The sequence below is a fragment of the Toxorhynchites rutilus genome, chromosome 3, assembly GCF_029784135.1.
Source record: "Toxorhynchites rutilus septentrionalis strain SRP chromosome 3, ASM2978413v1, whole genome shotgun sequence".
In the NCBI taxonomy this organism is placed as follows: Eukaryota; Metazoa; Arthropoda; class Insecta; order Diptera; family Culicidae; genus Toxorhynchites; species Toxorhynchites rutilus.
The window spans coordinates 300,831,517-300,844,341 of NC_073746.1; the positions used below are offsets into that span (position 1 = coordinate 300,831,517).

General features: G+C 41.0%; 1 protein-coding gene across 1 annotated transcript; it reads right to left on the reverse strand.

Annotated features, from left to right (window-relative positions):
* Positions 1-7,337: 7,337 nt before the first annotated feature.
* On the reverse strand, positions 7,338-9,971 carry LOC129776046 (dual specificity mitogen-activated protein kinase kinase dSOR1). The gene is made up of 4 exons (XM_055781417.1): positions 9,722-9,971; positions 8,847-9,646; positions 8,443-8,775; positions 7,338-8,376 (listed from the first exon to the last, which is right to left on the reverse strand). Exons 2-4 carry the CDS (start codon positions 9,612-9,614, stop codon positions 8,263-8,265), a joined length of 1,215 nt encoding a protein of 404 aa, XP_055637392.1. The 5' UTR covers positions 9,615-9,646; positions 9,722-9,971; the 3' UTR covers positions 7,338-8,262.
* Between the last annotated feature and the right edge of the window lie 2,854 nt (positions 9,972-12,825).

A 12,825-nucleotide genomic window follows, 5' to 3' on the forward strand; every position in this document is an offset into this window, starting at 1 on the left:
GTTGTTGTTTTGTTTGTTATTTTGTGTGTTGTTGTTCTGTGTGTTGTTGTTTTGTGTGTTGTTGTTTTGTGTGTTGTGGTGTGGTGCGTTGTTTTGTGTGTTGTTTTTTTGTGGTGTGGTTTCCTTTGATTCCTGATTGTTTCGTGTCTTCTTCCTTTGTTTCTCTTTATTTTGTCGAAGTTCATCTTCTGAGGTTTTTAGCTCTTCTGAAGATGTGTTTTTGGAAGATATCTTCCTCTTGGTTTTCCTTGGGGCCTCAGATATTGTCATTGAAACATCGGAATCATATTCTGATTCGGTGGTCGAGGTATCAGATTCGGACATAGTAGTGTCAACTGTGGATGGAGTGCTTTCGCGACTTGTTGCCGGACTGTTTTCAGCTGAAACGCAACTACATTTGCACTTGTTGCAGCTAGCAGTCGGTTTTTGAATATTATTTATCCTGTCTTGTAGAACACTTGAATATGAAGGTCCATTATTTTTAATGTTGTACAGATCCTTGGCTTGTTTATATGAAATGCCTTGATCTATTCTAATCTTGGTTATGTTATTTTCTTTTAGCCATATTGGGCACTTCCTGCTTGAAGAGGAGTGGTCCCCTTGGCAATTAATGCAGTGGGCGACATCGTTACACGTTTTGATTTCTGTGCCATGTTCTTTGCCGCAATTTCGACAGAGTGGATTCTCGCGTTGGCATCGTTTCGACGTATGTCCAAAGCGGAAGCACTTGAAACATTGCATCGGGTTCGGGTAAAAATTCCGAGTCCCGATGCGAAGGAATCCAAATAAAATTACTTCTGGGATCACTGTCCCACGGATGGTCAGAATTAGGGTAGCTGTGGGGATAACTATATTGTTTTCCTTCCTAGTGATCCGCTTAACTTCGATCACTTGTTGGTCGGCAAGTTCAGTGAGAATTACTGATTCAGGTATTTCAATTACTTCACGGCATGTGACAACGCATTTGCGTTGATTTAATGTTGGATGATATATTACCTCAACAGGTGTTTTATCGATGAGTTCATTTATTAAGAGGAGCTTACCGATGGTGTCCTCGTCTCTGGCCGTTAAGATGTACTGCGTTCTCTTCTTATCGTCCTTTGATGGTCGGGCGTTGTTTTTATTAAAATCTTTCACGAATTTGGTGATGGTTTTACTCACAACAAATGGATTGGATGGTAACACATGATCTCCTGTAGCACGCAAGAGTAAAATTTGTAGATTACCGTTCAGAGGGTCAGCCCACTCTGGAGCGGTACGTTGAGTCGGCTTTCCTTGGTAAAAGTTTGTAGCCCGGCCTCCCGGAGGCCCGGAGCTACTGGACGCCATGATATTGCCTAGCTACACCCTGGGTATAGCCGGCAGAATGATTTCGATTTACACAAACCTAACAAAAAACTATTCGGATATATGTGCGAGAAAACGCTTAACACACTAAATGGAGAAAAACGAAAAAGCCCAAATCTGATTCACTGTAACGCGAAAAATCTGGGAAGAACGTACTAAAATTTTTCAGTCGTATACACTTTCAGTTCAATCACTTCACCGTTGAAATTCGTCTGCGTATATTCACGCTATGTATTATTTAATTTTAAACACTAAAAGAGGCACTATGAGGGTAGCGTCAGTGACGCCACGAAAGCGCGCGCTTTTTCCGGCTAGCCGGTAAGCGCCCGCTTTCCACGGTCGAAACGAGCTGATGCCTTCTCCTATTCGCCTTCTGCTTCCACGCTGTGAAAATTTAAATAGATCTCCTTCTCAAATCGCCAACGGGAGACGTCCCAGTCTGCTGTCCAAAACGCCAAAACGCCGAGCTGAAAAAGACGACCTACTCGGTCGGAGGTAAAAATCAGTATGAATGAATGTTTTTTGTTGCCACCGCTCCCTTTTAACGCTCATTCGTTCGTCTTGTTGAACTCGCCCCTTTGGCTGAGTCTGCCGATTTGTTTCTATCCTGTGAGTGTGTACCGCTAGAGTATAAAGCACGCGGACCCCAAAAAAATATCTTATTTTCTTTCAAACCTTAAACACGTGTTGTTGTACGGCATCGTTTAACATCGCATCGCATCACATCATAAAAAGAAAACAAGCAGCAACGTGAACGTGTGGACGTAACAAAGGAGGACAAGTTAAGGGAAAGGCAAAGTCTCACTCGAACCGTGCAGGTCTCCAGTTCCCTGTTGGTCGCATTCACTGATTGCTCCGCAAGGGTAACTAGGCCGAACGGATTGGTGCCGGAGCACCAGTATACCTAACAGCGATTATAGAGTTTCGGCCGTCGGAGTGCTCGAGTTGGCTTGCAAAGCTGCTCACGACAATCAGAAAACACGCATCAAGAACAGAGCAGCTTCGGTTCGGCGCTCATCAAGCCAACAACTAGTTTCAGCGAGAGGAAAACGCAATCGCGAAACGGCAGCAGGTAGAAGAAGGAAAAAGTTTGTTTATACAGACTGCTTTGGTGGCAAAACCAGCCACCGTAAAACACGGCGCTTTTCAGGGCCATTAAACCTTTCAAAGAAGAATTATTAAAAGTTTTTCACAATACCAATGCATTCTAAAGTGACATAATATGACATATAATATAAACTGATTTATTTTGTTTATGCTTGTTCTTGAACTTATTGGTGGTTGGGGTCTTTTAAATTGATCATTCAGTTTTCACAAACCCATGCATGGTTCCCGAATTGAAAGTGGCTTCAAATTACAACACATTGTATGCAGGATGGCATTCACGAATTTTCTCGATAGCAAGAACTGCTTTCTTTGGTTGATAACTGATGTTGAAAATTGACTGAGGTTACATCTGCATTGTATAGAAACATAACTAAGGAGCAACATGATGAGCTATGTATTTCTTGCTGCTCTGTTCTTATTTTAAAGGACTTTAATCCGAAGGTCATCCGTCCCTGTATTCACTGTTGGTTTTTCAGAACGCTTATAGCTCGTCTATTTCTCTACAGATCGTAGAGTTCGTCTCCAAAACCTCAGTTCTTTTTCATTTTTATTTACATTGTTTGCGGAGACTACAAATCTTACAATTCATTCGTTTCCGAAACCACAGTTTAAGGTACGGTAATGTGCTCAATAGTGAAATATATGATAGTGAACGAGCTGATGACCACCAATGCATTCCCTATCACAGCCTTCATTTTGATTGTACGATATGTGTATACACCGAAAGATGCCCGACGTTGAACATTTAATAAGTACCAAGCCTTCAGAAAAAAATCAAGAATCAAGTTTTTAAAAGAAACGCAAAAACACAACACCAAAGGTTCTTTTCAGAATCCCCAACATGTTCATAAAGAGTAAACAGTAAACTAATCCATTTTTCAGGTAGATAGGTAGGTATTCACGTAGGAGAAGAAAATAAAACAATATATTTAAAATATATATTTAGCAAAAGCTGTCCCCTTTGTATAGTCCTACGTCACTCCGGTTATGTCACCGACATTACCCACCCGTCTTTTTGTTGCCACCGAGCTGTGTTTCTCTAACACGGACTTCGAAATGAATGTGCCTGGTGGAATCCGCTTTGCAAATGCGTGCAAGTCGGGGGTATTTTTTGGTGTTGAGTATTTTTGTACCCGTTTGTCGTTGTGCAGACCGGAATATGTTTCCCTAAAACGTACTTTTAAACTGAGAAGCCTGGGAAAATCGTCATTTCAGATACTAGAGATGAATGAACTTTCGCGGTTCGAGCACTACGTAAACATGAGATGTGCAATAACTTCAGAGGAAAATGTAAAATACTATGATCGTTTGACAATTCTTCCGTTCACCTATTTTGGTAGTCCTAGGCATCATATCAAACGTAAAAGGACGTTTCTCAAATTTATTTGTAACGAAGAACATAATGTATTACAAAAATTTCGATGCATTCTAAAATAATCTTCGAAGTGGTAAACAAATGGATTGCATAATATAATTGCGTAGTTCTACGTCGAAAATATGCGTTCGTATTCTAGATACAACCCCTTACATTTCTTTTCGGGATACAATGGTGACTCATGGAGTGCGTGTAGATTGCTGCCTGACCAATAACGCATAGTTTTGCTTATTGACGAAGCCGTTCAGCCAGAAATGAGCCTCATCGGTGAAAATGATTTTTCGATTAAAATCCGGATCATTTTCAAGTTCAGCCCAATTCACGAACATACGACGCTTCTGGTGGTCAAGGGGCTTCAGTTCTTGCGTCAATTTGATCTTGTAAGGATGTAGACCAAAATCTTTTCGCAAAATTCGCCACAAACACGCCACAGAGATGCCCAACGCTTGAGAACGACGAGTGAGAGACTGATTTGGGTCTTCCTAGTGGCAGCAATATTCTCGACACTACGGGCAATTGTTTGTCTCACTGGCACGGGAACATTTTGTACTGATCCTGTAAATTCATTTTTTTCCACTTAACGCTCAATTGTTGATCTGGCAGGACGATTATGACGACCATAAATTGGACGTAGCGCTCTTAAAGTTGAGGCTATTGACTCCGAATTTCGGTAGTAATTTTATTAATCTCGACTCGTTGTTAGATCGTACAGGGTGGGCCATTTAAAGTGGAAGCATCAGGCAACCCCATAACTTTTGACAGAGATGTCAGATTAACAAATGTCATACCGCGTTGGAAGCGTCATTTCAGTACAATTTTAACCATGGAACAATACACACCTAAACAACGCGCTGAAATTGTTCAGCTGTACATTCAAAATAACTTCTCAATTGTGTTAACTAAACGTGCGTGGAAAAAAAATAAAGTTAAAACATCGCCTGGAGACAACACTATACGTCGATTATATGCCAAATTTATATCGTCTGGTAGTGTTGGTAATGCCAGTCATCGGGCCGTACTTCTTTGAAAACGAAAATGGAGCAACGGTAACCGTGAATGGGGAGCGTTATCGGACAATGATAACCGATTTTTTATTGCCATTTGTTCGTGAAAATGAATTGTACAATTACTGGTTTCAACAGCGCTACATGCCATACAGCGGCTGCCACGACCAAATTATTGCGCGAAATGTTCCCCGGAAGATTAATATCGAAAAACGGCGATTATGACTGGCCACCGAGATCACCTGATTTGACGCCTCCTGACTTTTTTTATGGGGATATTTAAAATCCAAGGTATACACTGGTAAACCAAGGCTGCGCCCTGGCTGCGCTAAAAGACAATATCCAACAAGAAATTGCTGCCATATCGGCCGAAACATTGGGCAAAGTGATGGAAAATGCCGAAAAAAGGGCACATTTTGCGGTCAAGGCCAGAGGCGGTCATTTACTAGATATCATAATCAAAAAGTAGTTAGAACAAATCTCCTTGGACCAAAATAAATGAATTTCAAAAAAAAAAATTTAAAATTCCACTTCTTTACTTTGCTATTGCAAAAACAAATCCTTCCACTTTAAATGGCCCACCCTGTATATCTTTCCATTATGAAAAGTCAAGAGATTGGTAAAAAAAATATGGCGTGGTTTGCTGTCCCTCTCGGTCTACGCGTCCTTACTGAAATACTCGTTAAATCAACCCAAACAGCGCTTCAATTTCAAAATAGAGAAGTTGAATATGATGATTTGATATGGAGATCAATGATCAATTCCATAATTTTCAAGACGACAGATGTTACACTAAATGGTCTATACGCTTTGGGAGTCGTCCTGTCACGTTTCCTAGCCTTGGGTATGAACACAACCCGGACTTCTCGCCATTTACTCGAAATGTAGCCTAGCTGTCAACAGCGTCAACAGCATCCAGCTGTTAAAACAACAGCGTAATAATTATTATTCATGTACTCAAAAAATGGAGAATACATTTTCAAATACACCTTGAACAATAACCAAAATACCCGAACACTTCACTTTATTGCTAACATCAGAGAAAAATTCACGAACATTCATTATTTCTCAACTTTCCAGACAGGGGTCCCCCCCCCCTTCAGGAATCCAATGTCTATTCAACCCTTGACTTCGTAAAGATAGCCCAGGGCATTTCTTTAGCTCTAATCTCGTCTCTAACTGGAGAGGATCGAGCTGTATTGGAAATCGGTTCGTATTTAGAGTCTTCATGATTGAGCCTGGGAAGTGCGTATCCATCATGAGAATAAGTGTTTCCTGTGTTTTCGGTTGTAAATTATCCGTTACTAGCTGACTCGGCAAACTTCGTCCCGCCCGAAATTTATTTTTCACATCCACGTTTTCATACTCAGCGCACGTTCATGGGTCCAATCGCATAACTGTTCATTGATTGATCTTCTAATCCACCATGCAATTTCAGTACTTCTACCAAAACTCGACATTACAATATCAGATTATTTTCAGACACAATTCTCGTGCAAGATTTTTCATCCACTCGCAAATAACAGGTTTCTCCGTTACATGGAATAAATGTTTGATACAGAAAATATGATAGAATGAAGACAGCCCTAAATCGGACAATTCCGTTCTCGAGTTTTGCTCTTATCAACACATTCCGCGATTCATTTTTATTTATATAGATAGAAGACGATACAGGAGTGAGTTTTATCGCATTAAAATCCATTTCTATTCCCCCCCACCCTTCTTTAGAGAGAGGGGGGAGGAGTATCTATCCACCTATCATTTATTGCACCCTAAAACCTCCACATGCCAAATTTCGTTTCATTTGCTTGATTAATTCTCGAGTAATATGGAAATTTGTGTTCCGAATCAGACAGACAGACAGAAACCCATTTTCATTTATATATTGTATATATATTATAATTTTTTTCAGATTACCAAGCCCATTGGTATGATCCATTGAAAGAGCTTTTGAGGTCTTGTAAGATCAGGCAAATTTTTATATGCTCTTGATGGCCTCCTACGTAGTTGTTGGCCGAGAGAACTCTTCCGACTTTTGGTTCGTGGCTTCCAAATCGTCGTCAATGTTTCTTCCTACTTTTTAAGAACACACCACACGGTATTTCTAGGCAAATTTGACGATCTGCGGAATTCCAAAAATAATCTGTTGACGTTATTGATGTTGCCAACACATAGGAACTAATAACTTCCAAAAAACGCCTACTAGGAGCGCTGTAATAAGTAAAATTGTTTGTTCCTTCGTTAAATGGCCAACATTTGAGGGGGAATATCCGAACTGATGAACAATCGCCTTAGGAGATGGAAGCTAGAAACATTCAGAGCCTCAGTGATATCCCGGAAGCACAAGCCACAAACCTACAAATGAAGGAAATGAATTAATTATGAAGTCAGTTGTGGAAACACACATATATCGAGTTCAGCGCCCAGTTGTATGGGTCAACCGCCCAATCAATAACCTGGAGTTCCGAGGAGTTTTCTTTCGTCACTAAGAATCCAGCTTGAGATGGATTTAAAATAGTTCGATGCATTTTGCATGAAAAGTTGGATCACTGCTATGTATATCTACGAGTTGTTTTTCTTCATACCATTTTGGAGTCATATCATGATTTTGGAAATGTATAATAGATTTAGTGTGTTGCTTTAACATTATATGTTTACGAAATGCGTTTATGAAAATCTCATTCAATAGGGGGTGGCCGTCTCAGTCGGTCTCCATTTGTCTGCGAGAGGAAATGCGTTTTTGCCCTTGTCTTCATATTTGTCTCGTATCGTATCTTCCGTTGCGATTCTATCGCCATGACATAGTAATTGTAGCTTAATATGTATGTGATGTGAATTTACCATAATTGGGATAATAATTGGGATAAGAATGACACCCAGTGACATCGCTTCGTTAGTTATTAGCAATACTAATATATGAATTACTCTCTGCTTGTGGTTTATATGTTTACTGTTTTTTCGGTGATTCCCCAATTCTGACTGTAACAAACGAACTTATGGCCGATGATAGTGACTGCAGTTATTCTCAGGGTTTCCGCTAGCAAGACAATTTCTTTATTCGAATTACGCATAAACTTTACAACATTTGTCTGCCACTATAAAACAACTTTTAAAAAATCTACACTGTAGACAATCCCACAACGTAAAACGCGAGAGCTTAATCACTCAAATAAAAGAAAAAAAACAACATCAATTACAATTATTTGCATCTGCTCTTTGCACCTAGGAAAAAATATGTAAACAGGGAGCGGTATTTAAAAAAGATGCGCAAGTTACTTTGGAATACCTAAGGTTAACCTCCGAAATACGCGCCTAACTTTACGTCGAATAGAAACTTGTACACATTGACGATTATTGGGTATAAATTTTGTTCCTTGTTTCCATCCAGCGGAGTTCATTGTTTTTTTTTTTGTTTTTGATGATGATGTTTTAGTTCGGGGACACATTCCGCTTCGGTGTGGAAGGAAGCAGATCCATCGTTTTGCAGACCCAGCCCGCGATATCGACGTCTTCCTGTTCAATGTTTTTGATCCAATCGTGGTTCTGTAAAAGCAAGGATTTAAGCGACTTTTTGGTTCTAATACTGAGTCAAGTTTCTCCAGAACTTACGATCAACGTTTTGAGATCGGCTCGCTCATCGGGATTCTTTTTCAGACACCGATCGACAAAATCCTTGAATTTGTCGGTGAAGGAACTGTGCTCCAGTTTGGGCGGAGGTTCGTTGACAATGTAATCGAGCAACTCGAAAATGGCCATCGGTTTCGGTTCGATAATGTTTTGTCCGGGCGAACTATCGTCACCCTTCTCCTGGAAGATGTAATCCAGCATTTTGGCATCCGGTGGAGGAATCGGGTACATTCCAATGGCCATCTCTACTAGCGACAACCCGAGCGACCAGATGTCCGATTGGACTGAGTAATGGGTTCCCTGCAGACGCTCCGGCTAGACATCGAAGCAAACAAAACATACAAAAATACATTCTGATCAACAATCCAACAATAAGAACCACTCACCGACATATAACTCCTGGTTCCCACGAAAGAATTCGCCATCGAATCAATCAACTGTCCAGAAACCCCGAAATCACAGATCTTTATCTCCCCGCTACTATTCACCAGAATATTGCTAGGTTTCACATCCCGATGCATGATGGCATGCTTATCCCTCAAGTAACTCAGCCCTTTCAACACAGCGCAGGTAATTTTGGCCAGAATCGGCTCCGGAATGCGACCCGCTCGTTTCAAAATCAAATCCAGCGAACCACCATCCATGTACTCCATGCAGATGCTAATCTCACCGTCGCTGTAAAACGCTCCGTAGAATCCGACAATGTGCGGAAAGTTGCAATCGTGCAGCACCTTCAGCTCCCGGATTATCTGTTTCTTAATCGCAGGTTTCACCTCCAGATGAATCAACTTCCGGGCCATTATGAGCTGTGTTGGAATGTGTCGCACCTTCATCACTACCCCTCCGTTACCCGAACCCAGCTCGCCGAGCTTCTCTAGATCCTCATCGCTCAGCTCGCCAATTTTCTCCTTCTGGCTGAGGAAAACCTTTATCCGCTTTCTTGCGTTCTCATCGATTTCCAGCTCCTCCAGGGTTTCCGTCAACGCATCGATACTGTTCTTTGCCTTGCCCAGCAAATTGTGTTTCCCAATGACGTACTCTGTGCCCGAAGGAGTCTTGAAGGATGGCGTTGGGGTTGTCTGCTGACCTGCGGGAACATCCACCGAGCCTGGTGGCAACGTGAGATTTAGTTTGTTCTTCGTCATTTTACTCATTTAGCTACTGCGTTCAGCGCCGCGGAACGCACCTGGAATTCGAACAGAAGCACATCGTTTTTTTTTACGACACCAAAAAGATGGAAGATGATGTACACATTACTTACTTCGGAGCAAGGAAAATCGATGACAGCAAATAAACGATTGGTCACGCAAAAGTTCTGTACTTCAACCCACTACAAATGATGATATTCCACGTGACACTTCTCTGTGATGCAAGAAAAATATGAATCTCACCCGAAAAGTGAGGATTTGTTCACGAATTGAACACTTTTACTTCAAACAATTGCGGTGTCCGGAGATATATTCGCCACTGCGCTCTTCTGTATCTCTACGTTTGTTTCTTGTGTTTGGAAGTTTGACAACCTGACTGCACGATGTGTTGCCAAACGAAAGAGTGTGTACAACTCAATAGGGTAACTGCCAGATGAAAGATGTGGCTTTGCATGGGTAAATTAGGATTGGACGATCTTTATAAAAAGCTTGATCTTGGTGAATCGATTTTCTAATTGTCGGTATCAGAGAATCGATCATCGATAAATCAAAAGACGTCTTTTTTAAATTCAACTACTCATCCTATGTGAGTGTCGTTTTTTCACAGGGAATGAATGTTTTATATTTCTATTCAATCATTAAAAGTATTTTGTTTCATGAAGGCCGAAACATGAAGGCATGAAGGCCACAAATAAAATTAAAATTCAGAATAAATCATCTTGTGCATCTTCTTCTTCTTAAATGACACTAACGTCCCTAGGGAAACTTCGCCGTCTCAACGTAGTATTACCCATAGAGGCAAATGAACTGCAAATTTTAAAGCCTCTTAAAACAAAGAAGCAAAGCAAAGTAGTACTATACATATGACAGACATACAACTGAACTAGCGCTGTACTTCAAAAATTGAATGTCTGTCACCATGTACAGCGCTGGAACCATGCAAGCATCTCGGTACAATCGCTGTATCTGTACCGACCAGTTTCACCGTTGTAAATGGCTACAGTTGCACTGTGCGCATAGACGATTAGTGGTGGATAGCATGAACAAACCGAATCAAAACACTTGGTAAACATTCTCTGCATTGACTTTTTCTTGAGTTAATAACTCAGATTGGAAACTTGTTTGTTGGGTTCAATAGTTGAGACGCTAAATAAAAACCTTCTTCATTGAAATATGTGGTGAAAATTGTGATTGTCAGTTTGACATGCGGTACAATCTACAACCAAAGTATGACTGTCATGCTACGATGGTACCTGTACAACGCTGTACATGTACAACGCCAGTACAGCTGTATGTCTGTCCCTGGTATTACTAGCGTCATTTTTACTAGTACTTAGCTGATATTTCTCTGCCAAATAACACGCCTTGACTGCATTCTGAGTGACAAATTCTAGAATACGCGTGACCACATTGCAAGTCGGACGAAATTTTTTTCGACGAAAAATTCCCCCGACCAGAACCGTAATCGAACCCGACACCCCGGGATGTTAGGTGTGACGCTTACCACTCGGCCACGGGACCACCTTGTGCTTTCATGGAATTATTTTATTAAACAAATTAATTGAAAAATTATAGAAGGTTGTGTCCAAGATACGACCGCATTGTTGACGTAGAACAACGCTGTTATTTTATATAAGTCGCTTATTTATATCTTCGGATATTATTCTATAATGCGGTGAAATTTTAGAAACAACTATTGCGTTGTTGTTGAAAGTTGCATTACTTTCTCATGCTCGAGAGAAGCGCAGCTGTCACCCTTAGTGGAGGAAGTTTTGCTACTGGCAAGCGAAACCTAATCACATACAAAATTCCAGAACGACATTTACTTTCTTGGTGACTAAACAAGCGAAATAAACGCTTTTTGTTAATAACAACCTCGAAAACATAAGCAATGAAGCATTTATGATCAATATTAGCGCAAATGCAATCATAGTTGAAGGCAGTTTTGCGACTGGCACGTGAATCTAAATAACTTATAACATTCCAGTAAGACATTCAAGATGCTTGGTATTCCCCAAAAATTTTTTTGGCACACAACCTTAACGCCTGCTTCGCCATAACGTCAGTTTAATGCATTGATGCATTCTCAAAGGCACCAACGAAGCCCTTATAATAACGGAAAACAAACAATGTTAACAACTTGGAAAAAGACTGAATTATGCCACACAGCTAGTACTCTGCCCATCGATGCGAATTCGCTGATGAGTTTGTCAAGAGCGACCGCCTTCACCACCAGCTGGGGGAGCTTGATTTTGGTTGCTCCCTGGGTAACGGCGTTTACGTTTCCGACCGACGCGCCGAAATCACCTACTTCGCTGTTGTTCGATGCGGTGTCACACTCGCGAAGGCTCGGTTCAGTGCGAGCGCTTTTCACTGCACCAACATCGCGTGCATCATTAGATGACGCTTGTCTCGAAATTTCATTGCCCCTGGCAATGCGTTCGTTTTGACGTAGGACTACGTCTTTCATTTCTATACTGGGGTGTAAAATCAAAGTTTCGAAAACGAAAGCGTTACGCCGAAGACCGAGATTTTGAGTGTTAATAGCTCCTAAACAACTGAACGAAATGGTATGATAAACACTTCATTCGAAAGATAAAATGTCTACGCGTTCTATACTTGTTACTTTCTGATCCAAAAACTTGTTTCAATAGTCTTAAATTTGCTTTCAAAATAGGCTATTGAAATCACCAATCGGTATATAAGCGAGCGCCGCTCGGAAATCCACTCAGTTCTAATTGAACAGCGATTGGAGCATGTTGTCGCTGTTGTGGTGAAGCTCTTCATTTATCATGAAAGCGCGGATGAACGGTGTCACCAAGAGCCTGTTTGTGCACCTTAGGCCAGAAGGGAATCCATCAGGAGGAGAGTGATGCTACAAACGGTTCCCCGGGAAGATCTCGAAGCAGCCGCTACACACACACACATACACGCACGGAATTCTTTCCGTTTGGATCGAGAAAGATCCGGAAAATAATCTGCCAGTTCCTCTAGGAATTTAGAAATACATTCATGTGAAAGAGTTTATTTGAATGTTTTCTATCCATGTAACACTGTGACCAAATACATTAGGTTTTGTGATTTTTCAATCAATCGCAATCAACAGGATAGCTTCTGAAGATTATTCTTCCCCATCAGTAGGATATTTCCGTATCCAATATTGGATGCATAAAACCTTGTGCCTCCAACGTAACGCTCTCGTTTTCGAAGTTCTCCA

What these genes read in the sequence shown, in the direction of transcription:
- LOC129776046 (XM_055781417.1), bottom strand. Translation starts at nt 9,614, where the DNA reads ATGAGTAAAATGACGAAGAACAAACTAAATCTCACGTTGCCACCAGGC. An exon ending in GAACCAGGAGTTATATGTCG is followed by an intron (nt 8,776 to 8,846) that starts GTGAGTGGTTCT and finishes TTCGATGTCTAG; the next exon opens with CCGGAGCGTCTGCAGGGAAC. An exon ending in CCGATCTCAAAACGTTGATC is followed by an intron (nt 8,377 to 8,442) that starts GTAAGTTCTGGA and finishes TTGCTTTTACAG; the next exon opens with AACCACGATTGGATCAAAAA.